The sequence below is a fragment of the Scomber japonicus genome, chromosome 1, assembly GCF_027409825.1.
Source record: "Scomber japonicus isolate fScoJap1 chromosome 1, fScoJap1.pri, whole genome shotgun sequence".
Classification (NCBI taxonomy): domain Eukaryota; kingdom Metazoa; phylum Chordata; class Actinopteri; order Scombriformes; family Scombridae; genus Scomber; species Scomber japonicus.
The window spans coordinates 5967637-5983414 of NC_070578.1; the positions used below are offsets into that span (position 1 = coordinate 5967637).

Consider the following 15778-nt stretch of genomic DNA (forward strand, 5'->3'; position numbering starts at 1 on the left):
TATACGTGCATGCTTACATGAATATAAACATCTGTTAAACTATAGCCAAATGATTTTGGCTATGACTTTTTTCCAATGTGAGAAAGAAAGAGAAACTCATAATTATTGCTTGTGATCCCTGTGATACATATCAGATTTAATCTGTTCATTGTAACTCTCAGTGGTTGCTCATTGGTTCTCATATTTTGAATGAATTGTCTGAGAAAAACAGATACAAATGAATACCTTCCTCTTCTTCATTCCTTAAATGACACAGAGGTTATTAACCTCTTCCTACACCTGCACTATAAAAATAAAACCTTTTTTATGTGCTCTCTGCATGTGCCAGGCTTTTGACCGATGAGTCACATACCCTCACAAACAGCAAAGGCAAGGTTACGGCGAGGCTGTCTAAACAGTAACCAAGCAACCAGGTCAAAGACCGGAGATTTAACAGGCCGAACTTTGCTTTAAAAGCTTTGCAGTGCCTTTATGAAAGAGCCTGGAGACAGACAAGATCACATGTAAATGGTGTATGTACAGTACATTAGCAGTAAGAAGCCTTGCCATATCTTATTTTCCATGCAATTACTAAGTTATACCTGATATGATACACACCACTAAATAAGCACCAAATAATACAGACAGATGAGACATTAAAGTAAAGGTGAGGTGGGAAAAAGGTGAGAAATTAAAGTCACCTTAGAGGGAAGGGTCACTGCTAATCAATACATAGTTGTTGTGAGTTATCACCTTTATCCGATGATGGAACATGTCAGGTCCTGGTGGGAGTGGTCTCTTCCAAGATGAAAATGCCCCTATCCAAAGGATACCAGGGTTCACTGAATGGTTTGATGATTTTAAAAATGATGTGAATCATATGCTATAGCCTTCACAGTCAGCAGATCTCAACCAAATTGATCATCTTTGGTAAGTTTGGGCCAATGTATTGACATATATGACAGTGCTCTCCACCATCATCATCAAAACATCAAGTGAGAGAATATATTTTGGAAGAAATGTGTTCATCCCTTCAGTAGAGTTCACAGAGTGTCGAATCAATGCTAAGGAGCATTGAAGCTGATGATTTGGTGGCATGTGGTGACCCAACAAGTTACTTCATGTTGTTTTTTCATTTAATCTGTTTATGATGACAGATTATGCAGACCTGTCAGATTCACAGTTCTGTGTGGAGTAATGAAATGATCTGCAGGCTCCTCCTTCCCATGAACTTTGGAAAGCTTTTTTTCTACTTTCTGTCAGCCAAACAGCCAGACTTTCCCTTCACCCTTCTCATCTCAACCAAGAAGTGAGTAGACTTTTACAACTGATATATAGCTGAATAATTATTGATAATATCTGATTATATAGATAGCTCATAATAGAGCATGACAAAATGAAAATAGACACCTCAGCACAGCCATGTGATGATTAAAATAATCTCAGTGTATGTGTAAATAGTCTTATGATGTTCACAGTTGAGCTTTGCTTCATATGGTTTATATATAGTGTAACACTGACAATTGATGTATTTTGTGTAATTGTGAAACTGCATTGCAGATTAAATCACAAAATGTGTGTTGTGATTTTTTCAGTTTTGGTTGGGGATCAGATGGGGATGCAGGAGACTGCTAAAGCTAAAAAAGAATTAGTGGTTTATAGTATCACACTTTCAAGAGAGTATGCAATGTATACTTTGCTTACATTTATTGTATGATACATGAGGGTACAGTGTAGTTTTTTTTACAGTATAGTATGATATGGTATGATAGCATTGTATGTTACAATATGGTACAGTGTGCAATGGCATGATATGTGTTTTCATGTGGTAATAGACCGCTTGACTGGGAAGAAACACTTTAGCTTAAAAAAATATGATTACTCTTTATTTCCTAACTATATGAAATCAAATGTAGGCCTAGTATAACCAATACCGATTCCACAGCAAATAATGTACAAGTATAACTCGAGAAACAACTTACTCACTTGCCATAGAGGACACAGGGCAGTTCTTTCACTCATTGATAAAAGGCCAGTAACATTTAGGTTTTTGAGCACATGTATTATACATGCTGGTTAACATTACATTACATTTTAAGATAAGATAAGATAAGATAAGATAAGATAAGATAAGATAAGATGAGATGTATTTCTATTGATCCCCTTCGGGGAAGTGTAATAAAAACATTTTTAAAAGTATGTCCTTTATGGTGACATTGATTAGATGAAAGCATTGGTTTAATATTAAATCTACAACTACATGTTAAGGTTCTGTTTAAACTTATTGCCAACAGACTGTTCTAATAGCTTACATGTATTTGAAAATACTTGATGTGTGTAATGTTTCAACTGCCACCACACAGGTTGTATTTTGAACTGTGAGGATGGAGTCATGTATCAAATGAAGACCTGTGCATGTGTGGTGCCATTGTACAGGAAGAAAGATTTTTATGTCCACTGACTCATGAAAACTAGTAAAATTGCGCCATAACTCAAATGATAGTTTATAGTTTATAGGCCGATAAGATATTTTTACAAATGTACACATTATGTACATGCCTGAGAACTTTAGAACCTGACTGCGTTGTTGGGTAATTATATACTGACAGATATGCATTGTATATGGATTATTGTTATAGCTGTGTGTCATCTGTATAGCAGTGGAAACCAATTCTGCGTAGTGGATGGTAAAACCAAAAAGAATGGGGATCAGGACTGAACCTTGAGAAACACCACATATTGTTTACTTATGAGCAGGACTCCCCTTAGGAAACAAAGTATTTTACCAAGCAAATACTGTGTAGTAATAATGTATTTATAACAGAAATTCTGATATATTTATGAGACTGTAATGACTTTTGCAATGTGCTGTCATTATTTGCTCTTTTAAATGAAAAGACTGAAATTCCAGTGATTTGTGATAACAATGTTTCATCTTCTATAGATATGTTCAATGCTTGGATTGTGTTGTTTCTCCTCCTATCAGGTAAAGTTACACTTCATTCACGCTCATTTAAATTTATATTTTAATATCAGCAACAAACTGTGAAATGTGATGGAACTGTCACCACGCTTGCAGGGGCGAAGGCTTTCCTGATCCACAACACACAGCGCAGCCTGTGCCTGGAGGACACAGAGCCTGCAGGTGATGTTCTGCTGAAGGAGTGCAACCTGGACTCAGAGTCTCAGAAATGGGTCTGGGTAGACCAGAGCATGTTGATGAGTCTTGCAACATCCAGATGTTTGTCAGCCCAGCAGAGAGAATCTATCCAGACCAGGTCCTGTGATGTAGACATTGCAGGGCTCACGTGGGACTGTGACAGGGACAGACTGATCAGCAGGAACACATCAATGATGCTTTCCATGAAAGGCCGGCGTCTGACTCTTTCTCAAGACAGCAAAAATTCAAAATGGAAATCTCTTGATGAGGGAGACATCTGCCAGGAAAAACTCAGTAAGTCAGTGAGAATGTTTTATTTTCTTGTCCAGGCAGAATTGAGGTAGAGAAATGTTCATCAATTTGTAGACACATAACTGACAAGCAGTGTAAATGAAGAGTGAAAGGAAGTGGTTTATGTTACCTTTAATAGAAAGTGCCATACAAGCCTGCAGTGACACAGACAGAGGGAGATAATCAGCCACACAATCCGTCTGTGTGACTGACCCTGAAGCAACAAACCCTGTTTGCTGCCACAGTGCTCGGCAGTGAAAAAACCACAACCATAAAGACAGGTACTCTTAAAGACCTGAAGGAGAACATAGTGGATATTTTTCTGACCATTTGGAGACCAAAACTGAACTAAAGGAGTTAGTATTACATTCCTCAGGTTGGGTTAGGGTTAGGGTTATGCTAATGTTGCACTGTTTTTGCCAGATGTGCTAAACTAACATGTTCTTCATAGCAATGTGACAATGTTTGGCCTAAGTGATCAAAAATTCTTAGCAGTCTTGCTAAAATGGCAAAATTGTTACTGATTGAATAGGTAAGTACTTTTATTTTCATAGAGGACTAGTCAACAATAGTGAGGACTATGTATTTAAAACATTTCTAATTGACCAACTTTATACATATTTAAATGATACAGTACTAGAGACTTTAATGTGCTGAACTGACCTAACTTGGTTTTCAACACTGGGTCTTGGGTCTTGGTTTGATACTAGTGTCATGACCTATTCAATACAAAGAGAGAAATAATGTTGGGCAGAAAAATGAGCAGAATTGTTAGTTCAGGGAGTCACTGGATGTAAACCTCAGTGATGTTTTTCTTGTTAAAGGTCCCATATTGTAAAAAGGGGAGAAGCTGCCCCCCTGAAAGAAACAGCTTTTCGCTGTCATTTAGGGTCACTCTAGTGTCTCTCCTCTGCTCTCTGTGTTTCACCTCTCAACCCCTCCTCACACACACTGAATGGAGCAGAGGAAAGACAGACAGCAGACGAAATGCTGCACACTTGTTGAATGTCAGGAAGCAAATTGGTCATTGCACAGCCTTCCAAAGGTTGGATAACATTATCCTCAGCAGTGGCCACCACAATTTACCAGTGAGTTTTACTCAGAGCGTTGGTTTGACCTACAGCAGGCTACTATGTGTTACCTGTGGTTGGCCTCATTATATGTCACTCAGAAAACAGTGAGCCAATCAGAAGAGAAGGTGAGTATATTCAAAACAGCCTGTTCTTGGTAGAGCTCCAGAGGGAAGCTTAAGAGAGAAGATGTAAGACTATATTGAGATGGTTTTTGGTACTTAACACCACAAAATTACTTTCTTACAGATGTCAAGACTTCAAATAAAAACAGCAGAAACATGTCAAATATGGGACCTTCCAAAAGCTTGTTTGAACACACTAACCCTAGACTATGTGTCCAAATATAAAACTTTTGAGACACTGTGCAGAATGAGACCAATGATTATGAAAGGTAAGAGTGCTGCTATGTGCTGTAATGCAGAGTGTGTGTGTATGTCTGGGCTTCTTGTAGGATCCAGGAGGGCGTCTGATGGAACAGACGAGTTTGAGGTCGGGGCAGACAAGGAGGGGGTCCTGACTGACGAAGAGAAAGAGTACCTCCGCTGGTACTATCGCATCGAGGACCGTGAGTACTGATCATACATTTGCTTCTTTACTTATCTGTCATCTTCTATATTATAAAAAGTGTTGTCTTCTTCTTGTTACAGCCACTATATGGAAGTTTGTGCTGTTGGGTCTGGCCTTCGTTTGCCTTCTTATTGGTTTTCTCTTGTTGGGAATGGGAGCCATGGCTAGCAAGTATGAACTTTCCTAGCAGCACTTGTTCTGATGATGCACACAGTGGGAAAATGAATATACCATATGTCGTTTTGAGAGATCATTGTGTCTTTTTCCCTCTACAGGAACAGAAAAAAGATTGCAAAGTACAAAGCAGCAGCCGCTCTGGCTTGCAAAAGCGAGGTCGAGGAGCTGCGGGTCATTTCACATCCCAGAGAGGACAGCCCCAGCACGCCCTCCCCAGAGAGAACCAAGGCTTCCCTGTCCAACGGGCAGACGAGCGAGTTGAAAGCAGGGGACATCATGGTTACATGGAAAGACGGCAACACCTCCTGCTTGTACCCAGATACTGGGGCCGAGGCAGAGCTGTCAGAGGAGGAGAAGGAGGCCGAAGCAGTGGAGGAGAAACAGGAGGAGGCCTCAACTGTTGTTGAGCTGGAGACTCATGAAGAAGACGAAATCAAGGAGTAAGGAGTTTAGTACAGATTACAGATTACTGCTTTAACAGGTCTGGACAATCTCAATGTGTGACAGCAACCTTTTACCACCAACTGTTCTGCATGCACACCAGCTGGAAATGCCATGGACTACTCATACTAAGAAGAACGACATGAGTATGGACATGTAATATATGTTTTGATGGATAAATCTATTTTGTTTTCAGTCATTGCTGACATTTAAAGCAGCAACAACCCAACATAAAGATAGTATAGAAGAGTATACTGAAGATGCAGTGTCTCCCTACCTGTAATTAATAAAACACTGTAATAAATCCTGGTCTAAATTGATCATAAGGGTCTTAAGATGAAAAATAATCAATTGTTTTAATGTAGGCAAACATGTCCAAACAGGGAATAAATATTAAAGGGTGTATACATTATGTGGCAAATGTGCTTTGTAACATGGGGAAGGGTAGTTTGTTGCTGTATATTCATCTTTCTGATAATAAAGTATTTCTAAATGATAAACTGTGTATTTGCATGGCAGTGGTATCTTTTAGGGGATCTTAGCCCCCTCTGGCTCACCCATAATTCCAAAAACTGGCTAACAGCACGTGTTAAGCAAAGAGCAAAGAAAAGACAGGTGCAGTGACTTTCTGGAGTGTTGCTGTCACAGAGAGTATCACCAATTTTGTTAACGTTGTGCTTGAGAGCTTCACGAAGACCTGTGACCACTGACCATATCTGGCTGAGTGTAGGTGCAAGTGCTGGGTGAATTAATGAACTGAAATAGTTCCAGCACCCTCCCCTTTAAAATCACAAATTTGATATTTCAGTTTGTGTACAGATTAAATGGATAAAGGGTGATATTCAATTAACTTTAAATGTGCTGCTAAGTGTATGTTTTCCAGCTTTCACTTTGGACAGAGCCAGGCTATAGCTATTTCCTCTGCTTATTGTTAGTTCTCATGCAAAGCTAGACTAACCACATCCTGGCTCCAGCTCCACGTTGAACTCATTAGATTGGTATTGATCTTTTAATCTAGCTCAGATGTGTTCAGACAGAAAGTGAAGTAAATTTTCACCTCATGTCAACAGATGTACTGACCGTGTCTGTGTTTGTGTTCAGCTAAGAACTCACCAGAAACATCTTTTCTCTTCTGCTTTTTTTTTTTACCTCTAGTCTCTCTCCTTTTAATATGTCATGTTATATATAAACACATTTTGTTCTGTTTGAAACATGTTGAACTTGTGAGGATGCAAAGACATGTCTGATTTCCTTTCCCTCGACTTTGTATGTAATTGCATCGCATGTAAATTTCCTCTTACATTTCGCCTGAACACACCGTCAGAAAGACAAAAAATTAATTAATCTCTTATCTATAATAAGAGATATGCTTTCAAAACATTGCCAGTATCAAAAACAAAATATTTCTCACAATGGAAATAAAAATATGAACAAATGCATCATTTTAAGCCAAACCATGATCTTTTCCTAAACCTAATCAAGTGGCTTTTGTGCCTAAACCAAACCAGATCTTAACCACAGCCTTGTCACATCATAAAACATCATTATTTTTAACAGGGATTTGTTTTGGAAAGCACTGTTAGAGGCGGCATATCAGAAAACAACAGAATAACCTCCACTGTGACTGGTTTGCTGGGCTCTACATGGGTGGTCAAAATAACATGAACAACATACAGTTTCAAACTGTTCAATACCACAACAAGCCCCATCTATTACAGTAGAGAAGATCCAATCAGAAGATTCATTAAGTCATATGTATTGCAGGGACACTGTATAAATGCGATAAAAACACATTTATACTGTGTTGAGTTAAATTTCACAACAGGGACGAAGTGATAAAACCCATGTTATCACCCGTAGTTACAATCACAGTGTAAATTAGCTTAGTTTCATGAACAGTGAGTGTGATTAGATGCTCCTGTAGGGCAGAGAGTCATAAAGAAAAGTTAGTACAGAAAGTATTTTGGATCTATTAACCACCTTGTGGCATGAATTAGGATTTATAATGGATTTTTTTGTCGTTGATGATACTAAGAGTGATGTTAGTGTTTAGCTTCATGTGTGTTCATTATTCTTGTGTGTGGAATATGGCTCCCTCTGTTTGCTACATTTTTGCACTTGATTCTCTTATAAAAACACATTGTCCTTGGTTATATCACTGTTAATATACTAAGGGAGGACATCTGACTGAAACCTTCACACATCAATCTATCATTTAATTCATGTGGGTTCCTGTGATGATTTCTTTGATCTATTTGTCACCATTCATAAGCCTGTTACAATAATTATCAACTTATCATACAATAACGTAATTATTCTATAAGTCTATATATGGACTTATCATATGATACATGGACATGAGCATGATCATTTTTTGACTTCAATATTGTCACACTTCACATTAGCAGCTAAGAGGCTATTCATGTCACATTGGCTAAGCAAGTAGTGTCCTCCATTCTTCACTGTGTACGTCCTGAGTGGAGACTGCAGAAGTGAGTGGCACCGCTTATAAGGAATTAAAGGTAAATAACTGTCCTGGGCCATAATGGCAGTCTGTGTTTTTACCACCTCCCGCCCCTCGTGCATTGTTATACTATTATATTATCATTATATCCGTGGCATAAAATGATCTTCAAATTACAATAGTATCTTTATTGCAATTATTTTTGAGACAAAACATCGTCCAACAAAAGCAGTTATCGTGACAGGGTTAGGGTTAGTATTCATGTAGCTATCTCATCTATGTTATTTCTTAGGGCTTCATAACTGTTCAGAATGGCCTGGAAAAGCTGACTGCTATAGCCTCAATCTGGCCACATGCTACTCCTACATTTAGTAAGTGAGTGCTGTCAAAACATGCTGACATACTGTTTCCACATGGAGTCATTTGTTAAATTGGTAGGTTTTAGCATTGGAGCTTGTCACTGATGACTGACAGCACCATTGTCAGCTTAACTGACTTACAGTATGTTACTCCCAGCATAAAACCTTCACTTTATAAATAATGTATATAATGCCTAGTACTAAACAGAACAAAAATCCTTGAACCAGCAGCATACTAAAGTCTTCTTCAGTCTGTGTTTACTTTTGGTCTGACTCAGAGATGAGCGTTTGAAAGCATTAATTATTTTTATTTGGCAAGTTGGAGGAAGCTCAACAGTTTCTTTGTTTTCTTTTGTTTTGCACAATTCCTCATTTCTCCGAATCTCTTTACCAGAAGGGGCGAGTGCAAAGTAAAATAGAGAGCCACAATGGTTATAGTTAAATAAATTTTCCTTTAATGTCATGATTTTTTGAACAGTGATGTGATCACTTAAGGTAGCGTAAAAAATGAATGAACTACACATGCTGTACGTAGTGACAGCAGGTCTTTGAACTGACTTGAACAAAGCAATTCGAAACAGCAAAGTGAGTTGTAATTTCCACCTCTGCTTTGACTTTGTCGGCCAAAAAATCTAAAGGATCCACATTTTTTTCTGCTTGCCTCCCTGTGTATCCTCTTACATGCCTTCCGGGTGTTGTGGTGTGCCATTTTCTTCCAGTTTCCCTGACCATGCCACAGATTCCTTCCAGCACTCATCAGTCACTGCCAGTCCTCTTCTGTGGTCTTCTTCCCTGTCAGATCCTTCTAGTCTCCGGTCCATCCTCTGTTTTGCTAGTTTCTCTCTTCAACACAATTTTCACAATTCTTAGTCTCATTGACAGCATTCAAGCATTTCCTTCCCCTCTGTTTTCTGACTGTCACACCCCATAGCACTGGGTTGTGATGCCTTAGAGGTAAAACTGACATACAGTGTCTCAGTGGGGTGTTTGTACAGCAGGATCCTCCAGAGCAGCTCCAGTACCCATAGACAGAGTGTAGAAGTCTACTGTGACCATTGCTCCGAAGTCTCCCATAGGTGTTCAGTTGAGTTGAAATATGGTGATGGTGAAGTTAATAGCATATGATTTTCATACTCATTAAACCACTCAGTGAAGCTCTATTTGTGACTGTTTTCCACTCATTTATTTATGTTTTTCTATAATTTGTAATCCACCTGTATATTGTACAAGTGTCCATGTTATTGTGTCCACCTCATATGTAGCTAAACGTACAGTGATCATTGTTTTTCAGTTTCTTCTACTCTCCCACATGATCTCATGAGTCTTTCACAGTGTTATTCTAATACAGTGTCAGTGGAGAGGATGAAGGGGGAGGGGATCAGAAGATCTTGAAGCCTTTGAGGAGGGTGAGTGTGGCGGCCCGCCGTTTGCTCTGGGCCCTGGATGTTTTCACGGTGACCAGCTTGGCCGTGGCGGGGGCTGGCAGCTCCTTGTAGCAGGGGGTGGTGAAGGTGGGTGCTGAGGAGAGATTGAGGAGCGCTCTGTCCTCGCTGATGTAGACAGCTGGAACCAGACAGCCACGCTTTCCATCCCGCCTCGCCCTCCTCACCGCCTCGTAGAAGACATGCTGCACGGAGCGGAAGTCCAGACAGGCCGACACCTCGTAGAACAAACAACCGTAACGAGAGGCGAGGGCTTCACCATCAGACTTACTCACCTGCCTGAAAAGAAATACAATTTCACTCAAACATAGAATCTTACTGTATTGTATAGTTACAGATCTAAACTGAAATATCTCAACAACCACTGGATGGATTGGTAGAGGACATGGATCCCACATGATGAAACTTATTGACTTGATTGATCCCCTGACTTTTCCTCTGTTGCCACCATGATATTTACATTTTTGGTCCTGAGTGAGATGTCTCAACAACTATTGGATGGATGGTATGAACTTTGGTCCAGACATTCTTGTTCCCTCCAGGATGAATTAAAGTAAAGTTGGTGGTCTCCCAACTTTTCATCTAATACAATCATCAGATCAAAATGTATCCAATCCTTTTTTGGTTTATGGCCAAATACTTACAATTCCATCAGACTCAGCTGTGCAATGTGTGAAGAGCTAACACACTAGGGCTAAGATCATAAGCAAGGTTAATATCACCTGTTAAACATTAGCAATCTTAACTTACGTCACAACCCTTTTTCCAGACAAGAACATTGATACTGGATGATTCTGAAAGACCCTGGAATACGTCCCATAACAACATTTTTCAGATTCTCACTTTCTAATATTTATGCTTGGCAACTACTGTGTGGCTAAAGTAAAGCAAAGATCACAGCTATGAAAAATGAACTACAGTCAAGCTATGTAGTTGTGGTTGTGCAATTAAAACACTTAGAGTTAAGAGAAAAGATTGTGATAAAGTTAATAAAGAAAAACTAGAACATTACTTTTGAAACTGTAGCTGTGACATACAGAGCCTCTAAGGGGACAAAAATGTTGAGGCCACGTAAGGAGGACTCATTGTAGAGGCCATTACTACAATGAGTACTCGAAATGCTATTATGTGCGCAGAGAACCAGCACAAGAGACCAGCCTTTCTCCCTAGAGCATTAAGTGCAGTGCACTGGCTGCACTTTATCAATTTTTTATATTTTTTCAGGCGAGAAAGTAACCATATCAATTCCCAATCTGTGGTCAGTTTATCCAAATAACACATTCGTAAAACTACCTCAACATTTTCCACGTCTCTGTATACACTTGTATCTCTTGCACATTGTGAATGCAAATGTGGCCTCGATATTTTTTTTCTTGCCTATGTACCCTTGAGGCTCAGAAGTGACAGGACTATTGCATCACAGTCCATTGTGCTACACATCTACCCACCAGCTGACATTCTACCTTGCCACATAAAGGTCACATTATTTCCTGCATTGGCACTGAATGTACATCATGATGCAGAATGTCAAATATGGATGGAGGTACTGGGGATACTGGTGGGGACACTGGGTTGCCTTATCAGTGTTTTATTGTCTCTCAGTTCACTGTTTTAGTTTTACAGCCACACAACTTTACTATTTTGATTCACTCTCACCATTCTCTTAGTGTTCAGCCACAGTAGGCAGCTATACTCAATGAAAAGCCTCTAATACAATATACTACCTGCTCCGCACCATAGGGCAGACAAGGTTGGCAACTATTTGGTGGACATCGTGGTGCATTCAGAGTTGGTGGAGCTCAAGATAATCTGGTCATGGTGGATCATGTTTTTTGAGGGAGAAGTGCATAAACGTCTAATCTGTGCTTTGTAATTATGTTAAATTAAAAAAATTAAACACACACAAACACAGATGCCAACCTGTATCTGTCCATGTCCAGCTTGTTCCCCAGTAGGATGATGGGAGTTTCTGGCTTGAAGGTTTTTTTATGAAGGGCGAGTATCTCCAGGTACTGCTGGCAGCCCTCAAAGCTCTCCATGTTATCGATGCTGTAGACTATGAGGAAGCTGCTGGCCCAGGACAGGTAACGCTCACTGTTCACAGGACCCTCCTTCAGACAGACACACATATGAGTTGAAAATAACCATGAATAGAAATTAAACATGTTTAAATAAATGTTATTTTCATCACATTCTCTGGTTAAATGATTGGTAACTGTGACAACATGCATTTTAAAAAGAAAGCATCGATGTGGAAAGGTTAGTATTCAAGAACATGAGGATTTATTCTGCATTTTGAAGCCTTACATGTATTTTCTTTGACTGCAGGCAATAAGACGTAGTTTTTAAATGTGCTGGTTCTTTTTTTGATGCCCTGCCTCAATATTCTTGAACTTCCGTACATTTAAATTGGGTTTTGTCTGTCTCTAATGTCTTGATGAAGCGGTCAATGTTTTGTTATACATTCTTTCCACCAGCAGATGGCAGCCCTCACTCACAAATAAGTTTAAGGTTTGGTTACATTTCATATTACTATGATTAGAGTTAAGGTAATGCTTATATAGTAGCGTAGAGGGCACTGCCCTTGATTACAGCCAGCTGGTGGCCGTTGGCCCAGCATTGTATAAATACGGTCGTCTCTCGCCGCCTCGTTGTCTTGCGCTCCCGTCACGTCATTTCTGCACCGGCTGTTTGGTATCCAGGTAACTGCCACCTGCCGCTGCTTCAAGTTGTGTACTCTCGGTGTGCTGCCGGCATGTGTGTCCTCCGCCGTGTAACTGTGGGCCTTCTGCACCTTGTGCTCCAGGTTTCTGCTGTTTCCCCAAAACTGATACATTCTACCTTTAGTGTAGCAATACTAATTGCTTGTTTTCCATATTAGGGAATCTAATCAGCTGATCGTCACTGCTGCTTTGTCTCCTCTCGTCTCTGCTTGCCATCTACTCCTCCTGCTGCCCAGCGGCACCCGGTTTCGTTAGTGTGACTGTGGGTTACTGTCCTGGTTTATACAGCCATTTATACACTTGTGGGCCTTGAGTGACTCTGCGACTCCGGTTACTCGGCCGTCTCCTCTTTCCCTCTGGCGCTGGCAGTCTCTGCTGCGTCGGCTGCGTTACGGGGGGTTGTATGGTGTGGCGGACTGTCTCACGGTGGCACACTCAAGTTTGAACTAGGCCCGGGAAAGAACTGAAAACTATCTAATGTCCTGACAGTTTAGTGCAAGTATTAGTTCCATTTGAAAGACTTGCTTCGTTTAATATTTTGCTTATTTGCCTTTTTGTTTTTTGATTTTGTTTGTTTAATTTAGCCCTATTTATCTTGACTGAGTTGAGTTTTTCTTTGTTTCTCCCTTTTTTTTTGTGTGTGATGTAACTAATAATTTTGGGCAATTATTTGTTAACTAACTTATGTTGGGCATTCTAGTCTCATAGTCCTACTTGGCCACCTTTTCATTTTGATTATGTTTATTTTGTGATTAAGTAATTTGTTTTTCTTCCCTCAGTTGCTGCAGGCCGGTGGTGGTGCTGGTGTCCTGGTGGTGGTGTCGTCCCGTTTATGTGCTGTGTCCTGGGATTGTGGGTGATTACACTGTGTGCTGGTCACTTGTGTTTAGGTGATTATTATTTTTGCTTTAGTATTTTGTGTTTGGTGGACCCCCCCCCCCATTAGCTTCTATCCCCACCTGTGGGCCGCAGCTCCTGACCCTTCAGTTCTCCCTCTTTTCCTTTTCTTATGTTGAGAGGTTTTATACTTTTTTTTTTTTTTTTTAAAGGTAATTGCATTTTCTAATTGTGTATTTCTGGTACCATAATTGGAATCATGTCTTTTTCCCTTTGTCTGAGTAACGTACCTGTGTCCTACTGACTAAACTGCTCAGTATTTCCTTGGGTGAAATTCCCAAGGTGGCGTTGTTAGGCAACTTAAAATAAAATGTATATAACTTTCCACTCGGGTGAAATTCCCAAGGTGGCGTTGTTAGGCAACTTAAAATAAAATGTATATAACTTTCCACTCGAGGCTGCCACACTTAGTATACTGCTGTCATTTTTGTCAATATTTTGCACTATTGAAAATAACCTGAATCTGTCATCTCCTGGTTATATTTGTTTTCTTATTTCCTTGAGCTCAGTAAAACTTTTTTTCATGGAAACTAAAGAGAATATAAAAAGACAATGGGCTAGACATATAAACTTCATTTAACCTGAGTTGAAAGTGGTCAGCCACAGATTATAAGTGTTTGGCAGGAGATGGACTGAAATATCTCCCTCAGTCCTTCATGGTAGGTTCATACCTGGTCACAAGTGTCCATCACTCTCACTATGACTGGCTGCTGGTCCACAATCTCTTCTGATGAATAAATATCCTCTAGATGGCAGCAAATACAGGAAGAAACATATTGTCATTACTAAAAGTTCATCCCAATGATTTCAGTATGGTTCAAATGAGACAGGAGACATCTCACCTAGGTTGGGGTCATATTCACTGATGAAGCGTTTTGTGAGGAATTTAACAATCAGTGCTGCAAGACAAGGAGAGAGTTTCTATTGAAAATGTAACTGACTGCAGAGTCTCAGGGGACTGGGGTCAGTGTGGGCCATGAGAAAACCACTGCTACATAAACATTCCCATTTGGCATCAGCTTTCCAAAACAACCCTTGAGGAAACTCAGAAAATACAAATATATCTTGGACAGTGTTCATTGAAAATAAAAATGACACAGGGTTGTTGAATTATGCAATTGACACATCTACTCTAAAAATAACAAAGGAACTGAATATAGATGGCAATGAACTGCACAAGGATTTAGACTTACAATAATAGAACTGAGATAAAGTCAAAGTCAGTTCAATTGAAGTTACTCAAGAAACTTCACAAAGTTAGACCAAGAGGTTTTTCTTTTTGAAACTATGCTGGATATAGCTTAGTATCAGCTGTCCATATTCATTCTAATACAATTTCAGGTAGTCATTTTATAATGAATTAGTAATTAAAGTAAATTACAGCTTTGTGACACATAAACAAAAGTTTGTAAAAGCTTCACTAGTGGAAAATAATGTATCTGCTAACCTACTGTAGTTTGTTCTGTCAGTTTTGTATGTAAAGACTGAACTATAGTATGCAAGTGAGCCTATTGAAACTCGTTCTGCCAACCTTAAGTTTGAAGTCTCAAAAAAAGTCTCAATTTCTTAACATTTCTTTCCATTAAATGTTTAAAGATTTAATTCAGATTAAGTCCAACCTGATTTCCCTGCGCCCATCACCCCGAGAAGCACCAGGTTGCACTCAGCAGGACTCCTCTCAACAGCTGCAGCAAGGTTAGTCTTCCCTTTTCCAAACATCAAGGACATGATTACCTTCTGCCAAATGGCTTCCGATCCTTATCCCTGACAACGTCTAGCATTCATTGTCTGATGATAATGATAAAGTGGATAAAAATAAGTCTGTTTAGACAGGATGTGGTCACAAAATCCATTTTTTTCAGTGTATACATGAGTATGGGAAAAATCTAAATAAAGAAAAACGAAAGATTCCTCCAAAGATCAAAGTCGTCCAAAAAGCATAAATTTTCCTGTTAGCGTGCTCTGACCACTGTGTGTTTCTGCTCCTCCAAAAACAGTGAGAGGGGGGGAAAAAAGGCTGATGCGGAACTGATGCACTGGCCTCTCCATTTTATCCATTTTAGGAAAAAGACTTCAAAACCAAGCTTGTAAAACCTGGACTACAGTGGAAGCAGCAGCTGATTCACTGAGGTGAAATAATGATGTTATGTAAGAAATGTGAGACATTTGTAAAGACATTTCCTTACTACATTCATGAAAGATGTT

The 15778-nt window shown here is 39.5% G+C and overlaps 2 protein-coding genes across 2 annotated transcripts; one reads left to right on the forward strand and one right to left on the reverse strand.

Moving 5' to 3' along the window:
* The first annotated feature begins 1140 nt into the window (after positions 1-1140).
* si:cabz01068815.1 (solute carrier family 51 subunit beta) lies at positions 1141-6188 on the forward strand. Its single transcript, XM_053318112.1, has 6 exons — positions 1141-1288; positions 2924-2965; positions 3059-3433; positions 4955-5068; positions 5151-5241; positions 5346-6188. The coding sequence occupies exons 2-6, from the start codon at positions 2926-2928 to the stop codon at positions 5689-5691; spliced, it is 966 nt and encodes a 321-aa protein (XP_053174087.1). The 5' UTR covers positions 1141-1288; positions 2924-2925; the 3' UTR covers positions 5692-6188.
* A 2757-nt stretch (positions 6189-8945) lies between these two features.
* Positions 8946-15301, reverse strand: rasl12 (RAS-like, family 12). Its single transcript, XM_053319491.1, has 5 exons — positions 15193-15301; positions 14416-14472; positions 14245-14318; positions 11874-12064; positions 8946-10232 (listed from the first exon to the last, which is right to left on the reverse strand). Exons 1-5 carry the CDS (start codon positions 15299-15301, stop codon positions 9890-9892), a joined length of 774 nt encoding a protein of 257 aa, XP_053175466.1. The 3' UTR covers positions 8946-9889.
* Positions 15302-15778: the final 477 nt, after the last annotated feature.